General features: G+C 44.8%; 1 protein-coding gene across 9 annotated transcripts in view; it reads right to left on the bottom strand.

Moving 5' to 3' along the window:
• SFMBT2 (Scm like with four mbt domains 2) overlaps positions 1 to 21,535 on the bottom strand; it is a 231,354-nt gene that overhangs the window by 81,410 nt on the left and 128,409 nt on the right. For all 9 annotated transcript variants that reach the window (XR_010411717.1, XM_064592089.1, XM_064592090.1 and 6 more), the window contains 2 exons: positions 8,640 to 8,741; positions 4,442 to 4,589 (listed from right to left, as the gene is read on the bottom strand). Coding sequence is in view for 8 of the 9 variants with exons in the window: in XM_064592089.1 (XP_064448159.1) it covers positions 4,442 to 4,589; positions 8,640 to 8,741 (250 nt within the window). In the remaining variant the exon portion in view is untranslated. The remainder of the gene's footprint in view (positions 1 to 4,441; positions 4,590 to 8,639; positions 8,742 to 21,535) is intronic.

The raw sequence follows: 21,535 nt of genomic DNA, 5'->3' as shown, positions 1-21,535 counted from the left end.
GTAAAAGTGTAACAGGTTTAGGAAGGTGGGTATGGGATGGGGGGAGAATGGAAGGGGCGGTGGAGACATGGCAGAGAGGAAGGGTGGAGCACAGAATGAAGGCAGGACTTCAATTCATTCAATGCTCAACACATACTGACCAACAGCCACACTAGTCTAGCTACTAGGGATGAGCAGAGAACAAGACAAAAATCCCTGCTTTCTGGATCTTTCACTTTAGTGGAGAGACACACACAAAACAGGACAAAGAAGTAAAATCTATATTACTTGTATCTGGCATGCTAAAAAGTTCTGTGCAGCAAAGCCACGCAGGGAAGGAGATACAATGTTGGGGGGAGAGATCTGTAATTGATACTCAACCGGATGGTGAAGGAAGACCACCCCAGAAAGGTGGCACCTCCATCAAGACTGAAGGAGGAGGAGGAGGAGGACAAACAACGTAAGGGGACCAGAGTGCCATGTCCCAGGAAGGACAAGGAGGCCGGTGGGTCTGGGCAGATGGGGGTGGAGGGCATCTTATGAAATGAGGCCAGACAGGGAACTAGTGGGAGCTGTAGGCTGGGACCATGATCTGCACTTGCCACCGAGTGTGGTGGGCAGGCTCTGGACAGGAGGGACATTTTAACACGGCGATCTTAACATGATGTACATCTTAACAGCACCAGCCTGACCATCTCACTCAGGAGTTCAGGAGGCCACTGCATTAGGCCAAGAGAAAGATCTAATGGTGGCCTGGACCGGGTGGTCGTGATGACACACGGTCAGATCCCAAAAGTACCAACGGGATTCACCAATGAATAGATGTGGAATGTGAGGCACAGAGAGTTGTAGGGGACTTAGTCTTCTATTCTACTCTATAATGCTTTATTTCATTTTTTTAAAAAATCTGACTCAAACGCGGCCAAATGCCAGCATTGGTTCCAGGAGTGTGGGTATTTATTATTTTCTGTCCCCTCTGGTACGTCTGAAATACAGCAGATCACAAAGTGAGGTAATTTCATCAGTCAGCATCGGAGGTTTTTCTTTAGGTAAAGACCATACCAACTAGGGGGTCACTACTTTGCGTCTTGATAATAATGAAAAACACACCTTTACTTCTTAAATCATGTTAACAGTGTATGTGCCTATTACTAAGATGGCCAAATAGTGGAGACAAAGTGCTCGAATAAGCCACTTACTTTCAGCCTTTGTGTACCCATTGTACAACAGACTTACAACAGAAGTAAAGGCTTAATATTTTCTCCTAATATCCCCTGGGCAGGATGTTTACCTCTCTCCTTCTACGGCTCACCCTCGATGTGACATGCCAATGAGGTTAATTAAATAGTTTAAAAACAGCAAGTCACGGTTGATAACCAATATACACTTCTGCTTAGCTGATTTATCTACTTGCTTGATCATTTTTTATAGTGCCTATAATACTGAATTGTTGTGTGCTGGTTTTAAATGAATGGAGTAAAACTTCCAAGGTTCTGTCCTTTGCTTACCAGGAAAGCACCTGCTCTCAACAGAGACCTACTGAAACCTTCCCATCCATTTTAGCTTACACACTATCTGTCTCTAAAGTCTGGAGACAGATTTTTCTTTTTTAATTAAGAAATAGAGTCAAAACAATGTCAATACAGGTCTATGTTCTCTGCAAATCTCCACCTAGACCATCAGATATTTTTTGTTTCATCAGCGGCTTCCCACTGGGGAGCGAGTAGGATAGTATCTTTTGGGGATCAGGCAACATGTTGTAATTGTAAATGGTGTTTATGGTTCTAACAGAAATCTAAAGGATGTTAATACATTCATGGAAAACATACACACAAGAAAACAATGAAACTCACTTCTCAACATGTGTAATAAATCCTACATACTCTAAGTATAAAACTCAGAATTTAAGTTAAAAACAACTTTTCTAAGAAAGAAGAGCGTCTATGTTCATACATTAAGAAAGCAAGGAATGGTGTCTGAAAAAATTCTACAGAATGCTCCACAGCCCATGGGCGCCTGGGTGGCTCAGGCGTTAAGTGTCTGCCTTCGGCTCAGGTCATGATCCCGGGTCCTGGGATCGAGCCCCGCATCGGGCTCCCTGCTCGGCAGGAAACCTGCTTCTCCCTCCTCCACTCCCCCTGCTTGTGTTCCCTCTCTCGCTATGTCTCTCCCCGTCAAATAAATAAAATCTTAAAAAAAAAAAAATGCTCCACAGCCCTGCTGTTGACACATAAGACGTGTGACAAGCTACCTCACAAGGAAATCATAAAATCACCACTATAGAAACCTCCAACACCACCTCTCAATTTTAATTCGTTTTAATTACAAAAATAAATATATTTTACTACATGCAAAACATATATATAAGTATATAAAACAAACATACTCTCACAAAACAATGAGAGCTCAGTAATTAAAGCCAAGACTCTGTTATATAACCACAGGCACTTGGAAAAATTATTCCCTAGAACTGTAATTCTCCAATTGTATTTTTCCAAATATCATGAAATGCAATTATCCAAATAGGCACACCCCTTTTCCAAATAAATGCCCAAATTATGCCAACAACCTCTTTTCTAAAACACATTTCTAACACTTGAAAGTTCATAAAAAAATATTTAAAAAACCTAGAGACATTTGGTAAACATTTTGGTAAACCAAAAATCTGATAAATATTTAACCCCTGCCTAATGGAATAATCAAGCAGCGTATATGCATATACGAATATTTTCCCCCTTTTTTCACCCAACTGATTTTTTCCTTTAAATTCTTAAAGGGATCTTATTACTACTTAGGACTTTAGAAAGTGCAACCACGCAGCATTTCAGGTATCTAGAAGAAGTCTTTCTTCAATGACGTGGACCCATCCGTACAAATGCTCTGATTACACAAGTCAGCAGGAAGTAGACATGGTCCATGGGAATTTCAAACTCAGCAAGTGACCTGCTGTTAAATTCTGCAGCAGAAAAAGACTTCCCTGATCTGCTACCACAAGATGGTTCACAATAAAAAACCTGTAGGACCAAAAGGATTAAAAAGATACCTAGACTCACATCATTGTTTGACCCTGCAGAGCACCCGCAGAATCCCGCAGGTGTCCCATTTGACAGTCTTGAGGACTGAAGTGCGATCTGGCCAGAGTCACCTGTGAGGACCAGCACGATGCCACACAGAATCAGGATGCCGACCCCCTCGCTATGACTTACCATCCATGTGATGTGGCCTTGGGTCGGTCACAGAAGCTCTCTGCGACTAAGCCCCGTCCCAGGGCCATGCTCATTTTGAGGATGAAATGAGTTGGGCATATTCAACAGGGCAAACAGTGGTCTCTAAAAGTTCACCACATTGTAACAAGACCACGTTCTGCCACCACAGCCCTCTAATGAGAAGGATCAACGGCAGAAGTGGAAACACTGAGCAGGTGTCTCCCCAGTGGGGATGAGCATGGAGAACAGGGGGGAGGGAGCCCAGTGGAGCTAGGGACAGACAAGTGAGGCAGGAGCAGCATGATGAAAGGCTGCATCTGGACCCTAACGTGCCCCATAGGGAGATGTCCACCTCAGAGCACATTCATAGGGCTGATGTGGGAGGGCGTTAACCTCCCAGCACGGTGAACACTACCCATAATCCAGTCCCTGGTGAGCTGGAAAGGTCAGCACAGAACCCCTGTATTATTTGTGGGTCGCTGTTAAAATCCTGCTCTAAGGTTTATTCTTCTAGGTCATCTCTTCCCATTTCATCTTCTATTATTCTATCATGCCCTCTGTTTTCCTTCCCACCCCCTCTCCCTCCATCTGGCTGCTCTCTTCCCTGCATGAACATCACAACTGTCAGGGACAGCAAACCACGTTACAGAACCACAAGCGCGGTTCTTACCAACAAGAATGCGGTACATGGTCCCAATTATGTGCAACCCGGCTCCAGACTGAATTATTTTAATGTGTTAGTGCATCAAACTGTTGGCTATCAGAGCGTGACCAAGCTCTAGGGAAAATTTAAATTATTGGAAATAAAAATGGAAAGAAATGCTTCTTCCGTGGAGCCCAGCGTGGGGCTCAAACTCACAACCCTGAGATCAAGACCTGAGCTGAGATGGAGTCGGATGAACAACTGAGCCACCCAGGCGCCCCTTGTTGCATTTTTAAAGCCACTTCTCACACACGTTTAAGTGTTGAGCGATGATCACCTAGCAGTGTTGTGCCCTCTGTCAGCACACACGATGACCAACAGGGAACTGGGGTGGACAGAAGTGGACGTCTGGAGAAGCCCAAAGTCACGCACCTCACCAGGGGAGGGAGCTGGGATAGACTCCTGTGTCAAGCCACCTGCCAGACACACCTCTCCCACAATGCTGAAGTCATTTACAACCTGAACTTCTCGAGATTAACAAAGGCACACTTCAGTGACAGTAGGACGCCCTCCTGAACCACCCAAACCCTGCACATTTTCGCAGAATACGAACCTTTGGGAGGGGTGAGATTGACTCCGTTTTTAAGGCACCACTGCACTGGTAAAATCCCCAAAGAATCTGCATGGCACAGCATTGAGAGTCTACTAGGTTCTGGTCTTAGGTCGTCAATAGTCACTTGAAAAAAATGATTGTTAAAAACCTGAAAGAAAGAACAAACCACAGAGCCGAGGGTTAATTCCGTGGGCTTTTCATGTGAAGCTAGTACGAAATGCTAGCAAGCTTCCAAAGGCAATAAATACATTCCATCAAAACAATTTCAGCACAAACCAGCACCTCGATGTATATTACTAAATTGATCCAGTTGCTAATCAGTTAAGAGTTGATCACTCCGATCATTTTAATGGAAAGAGAAGCGAATGAGTAGGACACATATAAAACAGAGAAGGAAACAACATGGGTGACTTTAGAGAAGTCAACCGAGGGCTGGAAGAAAACCAGACTTAATGCAGGAAGACAAAGCCAGGCCTACAGCAACGCCAAGATGGGCCCTGGAACGTCAGCGGTTTCTCCTTGTCCACGGCAGGGACCCATAAGCTCACACCAGATCACTCAAGAAGCTCCACCAGCTGGCTTGGGGACTTCTGGCTTCATCCGGCCTCCCCGCCCTACAATGACCCCAGGCTCCAGCCCAAGAAGAATCACCCCCAGGCACATCCCTGCATCCTCCCAGCCTCAACACCCACTGTGCTGAAGCTCTTTCAAAACACAGTGCATTTTTCAAGGTGCGTCCTGAAAGTCAATGCTGCTGGAACATTTCCCTGACCACTCCGGTTCGAGTGTAGGGTCCCTGCTCTGTGCCCCCAAAGCTTCACCCCTGCACCTCTGTCCTGAAAGTCCTCATTCCTTCCTGGGGGCTGATCCCAAATCGGTCTCCCCCAACAGATCCTCTGAGGGCAGTCTCCTCTTTGTTACTCATCAGGGTGTTCCCACAATGCACAGAAAATGCTTTGTACACAGGAACTGCACACACAGCCACTGCATGTAGGGAAAAAGAAAACATCAGTGAAGAGCTAGGAACAAGGAAGAGCAGAAAGCAAAACTGAGATGGACCCAGCATTTTAAAGAATGATGGTGTTAAAGAACCTAGTATGTGAAACAGGCCAGGGAGAAAGGCATCACTTTACGAGCTCGACAGACATAAACCAGTCTTGCGTAGGAAACCCTAACACTTACTAAAGCTCTGATTCCTGGCTGCTTCATTTCCGAAGTATCTTCTGGAAGCAGCCTAATTAAAAGCAAAGCAGCAGAGTGCACTCACTTCTGTTCTTCTCCATGCTAATTCCGGTAAACGGCTATTGTTGTGCTGCCTGAGGTCTGCCTTTGAAAGTAGACTTTACAGAGCAAAGGACCAAACCTCACCTTCCCACAGAGATCTTCCCTGCAGCCTGATTTAAAACCACATCCCGCACTCTGGCCTTCCACCCTCCGCTCGTCCCTTCCCTGCTGTGTCTTTCTCCTTAGCGTTGAACACGTAACATTCTATATGGATTTACTGACTTTGTCTCCGCCCCCCCATTAAAATATAAGCTTTGTAAAAGCAGGGACTTTTGTCTACGTTCCCAGTGTCCAGAATAGTGCTTAAAAATGCCAATGGGATGGGATGGAGTCTCATATGCACGTGCACGGACACACACACACACACACACACACAGAAAGGTATATTAAAAGTGCGGTATTCTGGTGGCTGAATTTCTTAACACCACTGGACCCTGTAAGGATGTGCACTAAGGAATCTCTAAAACCTATTAAAATGCACATTCGTGTGTACGTACTTCAGAAAATAGGTAAATCAGTTTCTTCAAATCCATCAGAGTTATGGTTCACATGTCCAGAAACACTGATCGGGTCTAAAACCTGCAGGTCTCAGAAGTAAAACCTAGAGCAGGTAAGCAACCAGCCCAAGACTATGTGGCTCAGAGCTAGCCATAAAAGAAACAGAACCAAGACTGTTTATCTAAACAATACAATAGATTTCACATACACAGATAGGTCATCATCATCATCATCTGTCAGTATCATACTGTTCTGGACCACCAAAAACATAATCTATAATCTCACTGTATGGCTAAAGGCTGGGCATTTCCTCCAGGATCTGTGACACAGTTAACTGCTTTCCTGTCTATTGGCTTTAATGTTATTTATTTATTCCTTCAACAGGTGTGCCATGAAGAAAAGCCTCGAGGAAAATGAAAATGAAAATTTCATCATGATGAGTAGTAACAGTGCAACGTTATATTCTCAAACATAATATTCTAAAACGTTTTCCAATGTTAGGAGGAATGTGTTTAATTATAAATACCGACTACATTAGGAATATCCTGATATTTCACTCTACATAGGGAGTCTTGAACCTGGGGACATGCCCATCTACGTGCTAAGAGGCCAAAGCCCACATTTCAATCCATGTGTTCTACAACAGAAGGCCAATAGGAGAAGAAAAAGGGATGCATGCAGAACTGAAAGGCTGAGTGTGTTATCTTTGGTAAAAAGGGTAAGAAAAACTAAAATGAAAAAGAAAAAGTGTACCTTAAAAAAAAATCAGAGAAAATATCCTCCCTGGCCCCAACCCCAAGAAGATTTATTTAGAGATAAAATTATTTATCAGGAAACCAAACTACTGTTACTGGAAATCTATCCAACAAGACGAGGATATTTGGGCTGAACCTAACCATAAGTAGCATGCCACATGCTAACATGATCGATTACAATTATTTACAGGTATGGAAGTGTGAGTTCACTACTGACAGGACTCAGCACGTCTGCACCTGTTTCCTTTACTGTAAAAACACCAGGCGAAGCTGACACTTAGCCTCTTAGAAAGAGGACAGGGTAAAATGCATCCAGGTAAACCGGCAGCTGACTTCACCGTATCAGCTGCTGCTGGAACAAAGGGAAATCCTGGCCAGGATTCCGCAAGATACCACTCATCAGTTCTGGGAAAATGTGCACCTACCAGAATACACATTCAAGAACCCCAAAGGTCAATTTAAATAAAAAGGCTTTAATGCACGGTGTATGACTGTGAGGGCATAAATTGCAACCCCAAAAACCACACTGCAAAGCCTAAGTCAGTATTTTTCTCGGGCGGGCAGTTATTCTTTACATAAATTACTGTAAGCGTTACATAGAAGTAATTTATATGTTCTAAAGAAAAAATATTTGGAAAAGAAAGAAAAAGGCATTCCATGACTATAACATTCTCCATACTCTGAAATACATTATCACCACTATATTTCTCAATTTTACCAAATCATGAATTTAAAAAAGAGGATACAAAATGACTCTAAGACACTCATCACTGTATTAACAAATCCAGTCTTCCTTGGTAAAAGAAATTAAAATGGAATTGACTTCTGGACCGTTAATTAAGTTCCCTCACAAAAGGCCATTAACTAAAACACACACTGGGTAAGAATGCTGGGTTTCTCGCTTTCCCCCGCCACCTATTAGAGAACACTTAAGGTGGAAACGCGTACTGTAGGGGTGACTTCCACAGGTGACTTCCGTGAGATTATCTGCACGGCCAAGGGAAATTACAATCTGAAAGACCATCAGCCCGTCGTAAAAATAACTTCACGTTCAAAGGTAATTTCATTTCAAATCTGCGAAACATAGAGGCAGGCTCTTCCTTTAGTGAAGGAAAAGCCGGTGGCAAAAAGGAAGCAGACGTGGGGACAGACACTGGAGATGGGTCCCTGGCTGGCATTTCCCGAATGCAAGTCGATCACACCAAGGACTGTCAGCGGACGAGAACCAAGTTACTACTGCAATGATTACCGTGTGCAACTGCCGAGCAGTTCGTGCTACGAGAATGGGAACAAACAGACGCGTGGATATGACCCTGGCCAACCACAGAAGGTGGCACATATTCGTGGCTGAGTTCACTGCTATAAACTCAGCTGCGCACCTGCACCTCCTTCCAGGTCACTCAGGGACACCCTCATCGACAGTCCTGTCTGTGTTGTATTAACTCCAATCTCTGCTGCAACAGGAGGCATGTGACCGGCCTGGCTCTGTGTGACCAGTGACAAAAGGGGCGCTTAGGACAGCGTGGCCGGGGGAGAAGGTGCTCCCCGGCTGGTGTGCTGTCCTGTTCACTGCACTGTGGCCCGCCCCTGCACCAGCACTTTTCATCTGGCCCACTGTGAGCAGATCGGCGGGAGGCGGAGAGCAAGGGAGGGAAGCTCACCTTGGTCACTGATGCAGGACAGATATGAAACGGCTCGCTCAAATTCACTGTTTCTAGCTTCATCCCAACTGTGAAGAAATGGCTTCGCAGATCTGCATGATCCTGCGGGGGGAAAAGGACAGAGACGCTGAAAGCTGATGGTATTGTAAATTAACTCGGGCACTGTCTGGACGCTCTCCTTAAATATTTTATTGGGTAACTAAAGTCGGACTGAAATAATTAACCCTCGCCGTTTCAAATTTCTCATTATTGCAAGATACTGCGGATTTAATTATTTTCTGCGAGCTAAATTGCTTTTCCGAGGGAAGGACACAAGGCTTTGTGGCCCACGCTTAAATTTACACTAAGCAAAAAAATTCACGTTGCCCTGCTTTGATCTTCCTAGGTGCTCTAACAGAAGCACAGCAGAATAATGGAGGCAATCAGTCATCTGCAACACACAGCAGGCGCATCTTCAGGAAACGTGGCCTCTTGCTCCTGGAGCTACTTCGCAGGGCTTCGGGGAGACCCTGTGGCTGACACCACTCGTCCCTGTCTCCTCGCCCAAGAGCATACAGCTTATCAGGTACTGGTGGTAAGCCGCCGATCCTGGGAATGCGTGCATATAAAGGTCCAACACAGCCCTGCACATGATCACAACCCGACTCCTGCTCAATAAAGATGAGCAACACCCCCAGTTTAATAGGCGTCTGACAGTTTTATAACCCACTCACAGGAACCTTATGTGTGCAAGATAGAGTCTTCCTGCCTTCCCAAGAAAACAAATTTCAATATCCACTTTCCCTATCCAGCAATAGATGAGGCTGGCTGGACTCTGGATACCAGGATTTATTTTGCTGAGATGGAGGTCATCTCATAACTCACTGCCTGGATAAAAGCTAGTGGATAAATAAATGTATTTGCAGCCCGTCCCTGAGGGCCTAACAGCTGCAAATATATCCTGCAATTTCTAAATACATCAATTGGCCGGAAAGTACACAAATACCGAGGGACCTGTTACTTTATCTGCAAATCTAAAGTGGATGTTTAATTAATTCAGGGATGTCATTCCACATGCGACTCAGGATCGTCGCGTGGAGTCCCGTGGGGCTGGGACTACTCCCCTCGCAAAAGCTGGTTGGTGCAGTTGGTGGAGCACAGGAGACCACAGAAGACCTGCTTACAACACTCCCCATCACTCCACTGTGTCACAAAAGAAGGTGCAGACTCGCAATAAATGCTGGGTCTGGCCAAAGCCAACGGCGCCGCATCCGGGGGCGGGGTGAGGGGGTGACCAACGAGAAGGGATGTGTTCAGTGTGCGACATATGACAAAAACTCATGGACAGACCTAGCCCGTTCTCGACCTTTACACATTCCTTAAGAACTTAACAACCGGCACTTGACAAAAATCATATGCATATGAGGCAAAACACAAGGAAATATTCTTAAGTGCAGGAGATGATTTTATTGTTTCATACTGGTAATACAGCAGGGTTTTTTTTAAAAGATTTTATTTATTTATTTGAAAAAGAGCTAGTGAGCAGGAGCGGGGTAGGGGGGCAGAGGGAGAGGCACACTCCCCACTGAGCAGGGAGCCTGACGCTGGGCTTGATCCCAGGACCCCGATCAGAACCCGACTCCTGCTCAATAAAGATGAGCAACACCCCCAGTTTAACAGGCGTCTGGCGTCGGGTCAGATCATGACCCAAGCCGAAGACGGATGCTTCACCGGCTGAGCCACCCAGGCGCCCCTATAGCGTTTATTTTTAACAGTGGCTGGGAAGCTGGCTCAGGAAAAAAAAAAATCAAAGAAACAGTACAGAGAGTTAATGCATATTAACACACATCAACCACAGTGCCAAGGCAGGACCAGAAACCACCGGGGGATGAGACAAAAGCAGTAAACTTGAACCGAAAAGCACAAGCTGATACCTGAATGAAAAGATTAAACGTCACAGTTCCTGTCAGACATCAACACCCCCCGTATCTCACCATCTGTGGGAACTGAGGCACATTAGTGGGTTGTGCAAATACTTTTCCCCTTTAAAGTACAAGAACCCTTTCCCCTTCTGAAAGAAGGAATTACCCCCAAATCGTAATATAACATAAACTTTGCCTGAATATACTTAACAGGGTGAAGCAGTCATCATTCTCCTGCTTGACAAGACAGAAATGTCCTCAGGTACAAAGGACGCACGTGTAACTCCAGCTGAGCCTTGAACAACGCGGCAGTTAGGGGCACCAACCTCCCGCACAGTCGAGAATCTGCACATAACTTCCGACTCCCCAAAGTTATGAGCCTACTTCTGACCAGAAAAGCCTTACCGACCCCATAAACAGTCGATTAACACATATTTTGTATGTTGTCTGTATGACATGCCGTATTCTTCGAATAAAGTACACTAGAGAAAAATGTTAGTAAGAGAATCATGGAGAGAACCCATTTCTAGCACTAGACTGTATCTATCAAAAAAATCTGCGTTTAAGTGGAGTTCAAATCCACATGGTTGAAGGGTCAACTGTATAATAAATGGCCCAGACGAAGGGAAGGTTTTCACAAAAGTTCTGCTTCTCTCTGCTATCAGATGTCCCTCCTTGCTGCCGTGTTCCCTCTCATTACTCACAGCGACAAGGCTAAACGTTCTCGAGATGTGGCTCACCAATAATAGGAACTGTGTAACTTCTGGCTGCCTCGGCCCCTGGCGCTCTCCTTGCAATTCGATCCATCACCTGGCTTTGTTTCTCCTTTCTATTTCTGCTGTCTGCCATTCCTGACCACACTCTGGGCTTCTGGTCTACCCACTGGTCTTCAGCCCCTCTTGATTTCAGCTCTGTGCCCACTCTTTGCCCCAGATACTTCTGTTCCTACCTTTGCACTGAGCAGAGCCAGCCTTCCAAGTAGGGCTGACACAGGGCTGCCGGACCCTCTCTACATCCCAGGATCTCAGTTTGACCTTGACCACTGACTTGAAGTCCTTAGCCATCTTTACACCCCTCCTGGATATATGCTCCAAGCCCTAACCAGATTTCTCCATCACTGATTCCAGTGTTGTGTTGAAAACTCTACAGCACCAGGAACCCTACCCTACTCGATGTCCCCTAACAGCTGCCTTATTTTATTCACAGTTGTCGGGTGGGACCAGGCACTGGCTGTTTTCCTTAGAAATAAAGCATCAAGGCTTAGGGGCAACAATTTGCTCCTCAGATAACCTCCTTCCAGAGCTGCAGCTAGTGTTGTGTTTATCATTAACGATTTCAGTGTATTCTGCATCAAACTCTATCTCTAGGTAAAGAGGGGATCATTTCATGCAGAAATCATATTTTCTTCCCTTTTTCCTGGAGTGGTCATGTGCTTGTCTGTCAACTACCGAGTATCTCTCTCTCTCTGCTCATCCATAAAATATTCCATTCACATCAAAATCATACAAGGCCATACGTGAGATGAAAATAAAATATTAATGACATCAATATTTTTAAAAAATTAAAATGGTGTTAACAGTATTTTATCTCAATGACATTAAAATATTTTAAGCAAGTAAGGGGTGCCTGGGTGGCTCAGTTGGTGAAGCATCTGCCTTCAGCTCAACTCATGATCCCAGGATCCTGGGATTGAGCCCCGTGTCGGGCTCCCTGCTCAGTGGGGAGCCTGCTTCTCCCTCTGCCTCTGCCCCTCCCCCCTGTTTCTGCACACTCTTTCTCTCAAATAAATAAATTCTTTAAAAAAAATAAAATATTTTTAAGCAATTTAAGACTAATGGTCAGTGACCAAAGGTTTACAAACGAGTCTTCTCGTTGTCAATCATGGCTCGGATTTCCTACATCTTAAACTACTTCTACTAGCTTTCAATTACTTGCAAGCACACAGACCTCTGACTTGCAGAAATGCATCTGTTTTTGTTCCAAACTATGTGAAAATTCTTCAACCCTATCGTTTAATATATGGAAAAAGGAGCCAGACATTATGAGAGGTAGCTGCATCTAAACATAGGCGTTTATATTCTGGTCTCAAATAATCCACATCCATGCAGAAGAGCCTCTTTTTTTTTTTTTTTAAGATTTTATTTATTTATTTGTGTGAGAGAGAATGAGAGAGAGAGCATATAAGAGGGGGGAGGGTCAGAGGGAGAAGCAGACTCCCCGCTGAGCAGGGAGCCCAATGCGGGACTCGATCCAGGGACTCCAAGATCATGACCTGAGCCGAAGGCAGCCGCCCAACCAACTGAGCCACCCAAGCGCCCAGAAGAGCCTCTTAAACGCGAACTCTCCATTTCAGAGACAAGCCCAGCAACTATGCAACACGTTCCTGCATCCCCAGCCCCACCTTCCATGTTCTCAAAGTCACTGTTTAATAAGTAAATTAAAAAAAAAAAAAGAAAAAAGAAAAAAGAACGATCCTTCAATGACTACCCGCGTCAAAGGCAAGTCAACACAATGAAAACTTCTAAAATCTAGGAGCAAAGACATATGATGATCATGAGTTTGATTATGACTGTGCATCTACCGCTCTAAAGCTTCTGTCCTTCATGAGTGATGAGGTCAGAAACTTTGTACTACAAGAGGCAGAACAGTATCTGCTCAGGGGGCTGGCCCCTGAAACCTCCAGCTGGCCCCTGGAGACCCTGAAACAAACAGGACAGGGAGTCGCATGTTCGGTGCCGTATTTCCCAGCCAGGCCCGAACTCTCTCGTGTGTGTTCCCCGCTCATCCTATTAAGACTCCAACATGTATTTACTGAAGTAAGCTGAAGAAATGTCCAAAACTAGACCATTTCTTGATATTCGTTCCAATTCCATAGTCTATGGTTCACTCAATAAGCATGTTAAATACCACCAAGGTACCACACACACACAGAGTACTACATGATGCAGAGGACACACACACAACACACAACACACAAACACACACATACAACACATACATACACACACACATACAAACACACACAACACACACATACACACAACACACACATAACACACAACATAACACACAACACACACAAGACACACACACACACCACACACAAATGACATTATCAGAGGGGGAAGGAAAAAGACAAAGAACAGCTATTAAAGATCCAGCCTTGGAAGAAATTCCAGAAGGAAGATTTTTACTGCAACATATAAAAATCATTACTACCATGATGACGGCGACCTGAGGACTTACAGGAATGAATCATAATTTGGAACAGGAAAGCACATGACTTGGAAGGGTGAAGAAAATATTATGGGAAAGTGGCTTGGTAAATTTAGCCTTAAAATACTGGATTTAGGCATCTAAGTGACAACCAAAAAGGCAAAGGGAGTCATTGACACGCCTAAAAGATAGAGTTTTTTATGATAATTAAAGAATTCAATGCCAGTAAATTTCCAAATAAGACAATTCACAGACCTTCTGAGCTCTGTGTCTGTGTATATATAAGTACATCCATATTCATGTACAAGAAAAGGTACAGATACTCTCATTGAAAAACAAATTTAATAGCCCCCAGACCATTTGCTTTGGGCTGTTAATGCAGTGAGAGTACATGCATTCATTTACGCAAACACCAGCTAATCATTCTCGATGTTAAAAAAGAGTTCCTGGCCCCTGAAGACGATTTACAAAACTGATTATCTACTGAGAGATAATAGAAAATTCACTGTGGTCTGAAAGATGCATTCTGGCCTTTGCAAAGCTCTAGAGAATCATTCACACCTCACAATTATTGGATCAAGAACGATGTTATTCCTGAAATCAGGAGGGATTACTAAATCCTCAGTACATTCACAAATATGCCTGTCACATTCAAGAAATACTGTTTATTTAAATGTACTGAGGTCCAGTTAAATTGCTTACAGAAAAACTTTCGTTTAAGAAACGCAGGCAATGTCATTCCCATCTACACTCATCGCTACACATTTTATTCTTGCCCTAAAGTAGTTTTATATTGATCAGAAGTAAAATGCCATTCATTTTATTGGAGGACTGTCTTACCAGCCTACCTTAACAATCGCTCTTCAGGGAACCTTATTTTCAGCGGAATGACAATGTAAAGGAGATTATGTATACATCAACTTCTGTTCTCCATCAGCTTTATTCTCTCCAGAACCCAGGAGGAGCTCCTGCCCTCCCCCACTACCATTCAGGCACTCTGCACTGAGAATAACCTGGTTTAGCACATGATATCAAGCAGAGAAACAGTAACAACACAGCATATTGTAAATAAACACCTGTGAGCACTTTCTTGTATTACCGTTTTCCCCTGACAACAGACTATGGGGGAGCATCCATCCTACAGTAAGGAAATCAAGACACAGAGAGGTTAAGTTATCTAAGCAAGGACACAGAGCTCACCAGAGAAGCCAGATTCAAATCCAAGTGGTCTGCCTATGTCCATGATTAGCTTCAGGTTATAGACCGGACTGGCAGGTAAAGGCCAAAAAAGGGATCTTTTATTTATTATTGCTAATTAGTAAACAAATAAACAAAACTTTTGTAGCCCTATGGGCTCCTAAAATTTTATTTCAAAGACAGATATTGCCAGGTTAAAAAGTAACAGCTACTGATACTGATCATTTACTTCACCTCCAATTTTTGCTGTTAATTCATAATACTTTTTCAGTGGCTTATGAAAAACAGTGTGTCAGAGAATTGTGACACTAAAAATTAGCCCCAAGATGTTCATATACAATCAGTCTTCATCAAAAATTAACAAGCGATTTTTACTAACTGCTCTCGTGTATTCTTTAAGCAATGAAAATTTAAGAACTGTGCAGCAAAATGCCTATGGTGCCTTTTAAGCAAGCTATCCTTCGTCGATACCCATCTTCTCACATTATCAATGTTAACCTAGACAGGTTAATCTGATAAACGTGGTTAATCTAGTCAATGTTCCCGGCTGCAAAGTGCACACGAATCTCAACCCGTCAGTAGTATTTTAAATACCACGTGTTAAGCATTAATCTACACGGAATGAAGAGCAAGCGGATGATGCAGCTCCTAACACTGAGAAGCTGGAAATTTAGTTAGAAAATGACGAAGGAGGGATAAATACGAAATGTCATGCTGGAAAAAGAAGAGCGGACAAACCACAGTGTCTTCAGCTGTTTGGCTTTTCAGCTCTGGCTGAGGTGTTATTTTATTTCACCCAGGATGCAGAAGTCAAGGAGATCGGACAACCTCAGGCATTCCCCCCTGGTGCAGGGGTCCATGCCGGTCCCCCACAGCTCCCAACATCAGCCTCTGCTGCGGTCCCTGCTTTGGAAGGGACTGTCATGCCTGGAAAAGGTGATGGCTCCTTCTGGAAGAATCAAACACAGCTACTGAAGAAACACCACTGCAGAGAGCAGTCTTCATATTAGTCGTGAGTAAGCACCACCCCAAACTTCTCTGGCAGACTTGATAAAGCTTCAGGGTGAGCAGGGGAGTTCTTTATCAAACAGACAAATGACTGTGAGTATTAATCCACAGGAGGAAATGAAGCATGTGCCCAGCAGGACACAGGAGAAAGAAGAGACAAGAAAGATGGAACGTTCCATCGTTTTCGGTGCCCCTCATCAGCCACATTCCTCCTTGAACACGACTCATCTCTCTGCATTTATTTTAGGGGCTTGAAGAGCTGCAGGTTATGCCCTCAAAATTTGCTATGTGGCTATCACAGACTCCTAAAATAGCTGATGCTTCTTGCTACCCCTGCTTCCCTAGAGAAATACACCTCACGTGATAGAACAATATGAAGAATGGGGCCTCTGAGAGAATGAGTTCAAACTAATTAACACAATACAATTAAAATGCACTTGGTGAGGATTTCAATGTAAGAAAAGCAGTTGCGTCCCTCCTTGTGTGGAAACCAGACTCCTAACCCAAGCTCCACAACCAAATGCTACGGGAGATTTTCCAGAGGGGGCAATATGAACCTCGGTCTTTAATTCTTTGGTTTCTCCTTTTTGCTTATGTTGATATGAAATAAAATGGGCAAAAAATAGATATGCAATTTGCCCCCCCCACGCACACATTTTTTTTTTAAGCACCAAAATCTCTCTCTTTTTTTTTAAGAAGGCTCCACGCTGAGCTCGAACTCACCACCCTGAGATCGAGACCTGAGCTGCGATAAAGAGTCGGACGCTTAACTGACTGAGCTACCCAGGCTCCCCGAGCACCCAAATCTCTTAGTGTATCAACAAAAATATTGCACAGTGTAATTTTATTCAGTTCCAAAATGGCAATTTTTTGGTCCACAGGGTACTCAGATGTTGCACATGCATCTTTTCAAAGGCCCCAATTAATTTATATAATTTCTAAAAATAGGCTTCAGTGAAGTCAAAGGAAGGTTTTAATCAGCATTACATTCAAATTGATATATAATGAACTACGCTTTAATGCATTTACTCATATCAGCACGATATGTCATGCAAAAAAAAAAAAGATCCAATGCAATTTATCATATTGTTCCTCTTTTTGTTTTACCAGAGATCTAGTGCTCATATGTTCACTAGAAAATTACTCTCATTACCTTAGTTTCATCTAAAAATGGACATTAGGATGCCAGCATTTATTAAATCAATAGCATTATTACATTTTAATTCCACTGCACTGAATTAAATTTATCCAATGAAATATTTATAACGAAAATGTAATAAAAAATCTGTATGCTGAACACTAATCAGCATTTCCATTCTTTACTTACAACTGTAAATAGTAGTTTTATCTACTAGTCATGCAGTAAATCAAGTTAAAAAATAGTAAGGAGAAAATTTAGTACTATATACTTCAACCTGAACCACAAGATTTATAACAGTTAACTAGAGTAGACCTATTTCACAGTAAGTCCAAAAACTGGTACACTAGGTTTAAAAAAAAGAAGGAAAAAAAAAAAAAAAAGCAGAGCACCGAGAATGCCTTTCATTATTAACATTTAGCACCATAAAAGCATTTGTAAGTGGCAAGAAATTCCACCTTACTTACAGCAACACTAGGGGAAAAACCACGGCTGAGTTGGTGTGATTACATTCCCACTTATTTCATCCTCTCCCTCTGATAAAACCAGGGCATCTCTTCCCGTTTCCACAGCAACGCTCGGGGTGGGGGCGGGGGTGGAGGGGGGGCTGGAGGGAGTCTAAGCGCCCTGGGCTGAGGAAGAGCATGGTGGCCGCTCTGGGGGGACGGGCAGCCCAAGCTTCACAGTCCAGTGATGGAACGCGGCTGACATACTGTTGGGTGCCCCTTCTGCTGACAGCCCCAAGTGCAACCCAACGGCTGTCTTGCAAATTATGGCCATGGCCCTGAACGGTCCCCACTGGGGTGGACACCACCCTTCAGAGATAGAAAGAAGAGCGGGTAATGAGCACAACTCTTCCACAAAGCAGGCTGATTTTGTGCTCCGGCCTTTCCAGACACGGGCAGAAGGGACTGTAGCCCAGAGAGCGTACGCGCCTCTGAACAGTGTTCTGACACGGGGGGAGGATCCCACAGTTTTAAGCGTCAACTGCCAGGCAGCCTGGCACGGACCTAGTAACGGTTAAAAGTCTCCAGCGCCCTCCTCACATCCTGGCTGTCGTCCACTGCTACCGGTCCACCTGTTTCCGGGGGAGGAAGGGGTCTTTCTCTGGACTAAGGCTTCTCCACCTTGGCACTGTTGGCCTTTGGGGGCCCGATAATGCTTTGCTGGGGGCGCCGTCCTGAGCACTACGGGATGGTCAGCTACATCTCTGGCCTCCACCCTCGAGGCACCAGCAGCCGGCTCCCAGGTGTGGCCATCACACCCCCTCCAGACGCTGTCACACGCCCCCTGGCGGGCAAATCCTCCCCAGCCGAGGACCACCCATTCAGACCCGGTCAAGAGGGAAGGCGGTCTCGCTGAGGGGACACCTGCACGCGTGAGCTCCTCCCTCTTCACGTTCAATAAGCCCCCTTGGTTCTCTGCCTCTGTCTCCAACATTTAGTCAACCTGGAAGCTGTCCAGTCTCTTGGTCTGATGAGCCCTGCAGACCATCCCTTTTAGTTCTGACTTACTAGATGCTGTCCCAGCAAGGCCTGGAAATCCTGACTGGGCACCTGGGCCAGTCTACACTGCAGATCTAGTGTTGTTACTTACCCTCCCAAGGCCACCGCTCTCCACACCTAATGTATGTCTTGAGGAGATGCTGTCATGGATGAAGGGAACAAACACCATATTCACAATACGGTGTTACGCCACAGAAACTCTGTGTAACACAATAATGATAAATGACTCAGGTACTTGTTAACCTGCCCGCCTCCCACCATGCAGCAACGGGTTTGTTATTTGTAAGGAGTAAACTCTCACTTCAAAGCTACAGACAAGCAGACCAGTCACCCAGTGGGTACTATTCCCTGAGGCGAGCTTTACCCATTAGGCCACCTTGACATGGCCAGGCCAGAAAACCTTACTCGAACTGGCATATACCGTAAGGAAATCCGTTATGTCCCATAATACATTGTTCCACTCAAGGCTGCTGGTTAAGGGGCCGCCATCCACGCCATACACAGCCTGCATTCATCCCATCCTTCTCCACACTCTGGGGGACTACCTCACTCAGTTCAGCTCTCTCCAGGGCCTGGAGATGGCTGCGGAGTCCCAGGATCCTCAGCCAGATGGGATAAAGCGCAGAGGAAGGAGAGAGAGCCACCTCTTCCCCATGCCTCTTCTGAAAACAAGGTCACCTATGATAGAAACCATGCAACTGGCTTTCTCAGATACTGTTGACCCAAACTGGTCATAGGCCTCTTCCCAAGCTAACTGCGGTCCAGGAAAATGGGGCTCCTATTACTGGCCCACACCAGTGGTTCTACTTCTACACGGAGTACGGGCATTTGAAATAAATGGGGGCATTTGTTAATTATGACAATAAAGAATCATCCTGCCCTAAAAGCCCACAGAGCCTCTGTCATGTCCTCTGTGATGGAACAAGGAGGGGTCACTCAGTATATTCCAGCTGGCATGATACTTTGATAGGCAAATACTTTATCCTCTCAGGATTTATTTTCTCATCCTTTGTTGCAATAATACTCATTGGGCTCAGCTTTTAAATACCCTCATGTACTTCTAAAGACTGTTCAAAAGCAAAAGGAAAAAGATCTCGGCCCTGGGATTCAGATAGGTCTGTGTGTGTGTCCTGGATCCACCATGGGCTCCCGGCACAGGGTAGGATGGGGGCTCAACTTCTCTGAGCCTGGAGACTCCCCAAGCATCCAGGAAGACCAAGGACGCCTACTGTGTCGAGCCGCTCTGTAGAAAATGTCACAGCACATGGAGAGGGCCCAGTACCAATTCTCCCACCCTGTGGGGCTCAATAACCAGAACTCTCCCAAGGGAGCATGATGCTGGCTTTCATGCAAAGCATCCCCAGCTTTACTTGCACTTTTTATCTTGTGCCTCTGTACCCCACCCTAATGGGTCTGAAAGGGTTTCTATATATTCCAGAGATACTCCAAAGGTGTGCGACTCATCACACAAGAACAAGGATTTGTAACACTTCCTATCCTGGCCTGGCCTGGCTCACCTCCTCACCTCCTCACGGACGCACCTGCAGCCTCTCAGAATCACTGGTAGCTCAGAAACAATTAAGGTCCAGTGAATGGACCAATTTGTACAAAATCACAACTGAAATAACTAAAGTTTCTGAACTCCTCTGCAGACTGGAGTTAAGTATGCATGCATGTAAGTAACTTTAGGAAAATCAAGATGCTAGGGGCAAGAATCAGTCCTGCTAGGACCTAGAAATCTCAACAGCAACCACACATGGGACATCCTGGTAAATATTAACAAGCTTTAAGTTGGATCTCTACTATTCTAAACTTAACTCTTTCCTCTTCTTAAATGTTAAACACAACATTACATATTCATGTAAAAGTTTGTCTGATTTGTTTATCCTTCTAGTTATACGTGGGACTGGAGACAATACTGGAGGCAGATTTTCTTTCTTTTTTTTTTTTTTAAGATTTTATTAGAGAGAGACAGCGAGAGAGGGAACACAAGCAGGGGGAGTGGGAGAGGGAGAAGCAGGCTTCCCACTGAGCAGGGAGCCCGATGTGGGGCTTGATCCCAGGACCCCGGGATCATGACCCGAGCCGAAGGCAGACACTTAACGACTGAGCCACCCAGGTGCCCCTGGAGGCAGATTTTCATCTTACCCTTGACTTCATGCCATTAAGACAAGGTAACTCAGGAGGGACGGCTGTCCAAGCAAGTGAAGATTCCCATGCTTTCATTTATACCCACGATACACACAAACCCCCTCAGAGTGCCTTTCTCAAGGCAGGATGGAGCTTAGTGAAAGTTTGGGGTTCACGGCACAGAAGCATCAGTGCTGGGACCCTCGTTTTCTATTAGATCATAAACCCCTGAAGGAAAGGATTTAGACTCCTCCTTATGCCAATCTCCCTCCTTGAGATACTGCAATTTGCAAGTGCCTGTTTATAAAAGGCACATGGAGACTGGAAGCCCAACCTAACGGGAGCGCCTGGTTGGCTCATTCGGTTGAGCGTCTGACTCTTGATTTCGGCTCAAGTCATGATCTCAGCATCATGAGACGAGCCCCGTGTCAGGCTCTGCACTCAGCATGGAGCCTGCTCAAGAGTCCCTCCCTCTCCCTCTCCCTCCTCTGCCCTCCCCCCACTCGCACGCTCTCTCTCAATAAATAAATGATCTTTAAAAAAAAAAAGTCCAACCTAACCTACAAAGGATCTCTGTGTGTTTTTGGTGGAAAGAAAACTGCCTCTATACAATTTTATTGTGGCCCATTACCAAATCCTCCGTAGAACAAACAAGTAGAACCACTTCTTAATTATTCTTACCAGTGGAGAGTGGCAAGGAAAATCCGAACAGATAAGAATACAACACGACAATCCCTTCCAAATGTTTCTGTCTTAGAGATGCACGCTGTGCCCCCGCCCCACATCCCAACCCCGATTACA

Source organism: Mirounga angustirostris, unplaced genomic scaffold, assembly GCF_029215605.1.
Source record: "Mirounga angustirostris isolate CCGP_5_RB_7025 unplaced genomic scaffold, mMirAng1.0.hap1 SCAF_5, whole genome shotgun sequence".
NCBI lineage: Eukaryota > Metazoa > Chordata > Mammalia > Carnivora > Phocidae > Mirounga > Mirounga angustirostris.
Note: the sequence above shows the minus strand (reverse complement) of the source record. Positions and strands in the feature narration are given on the sequence as shown.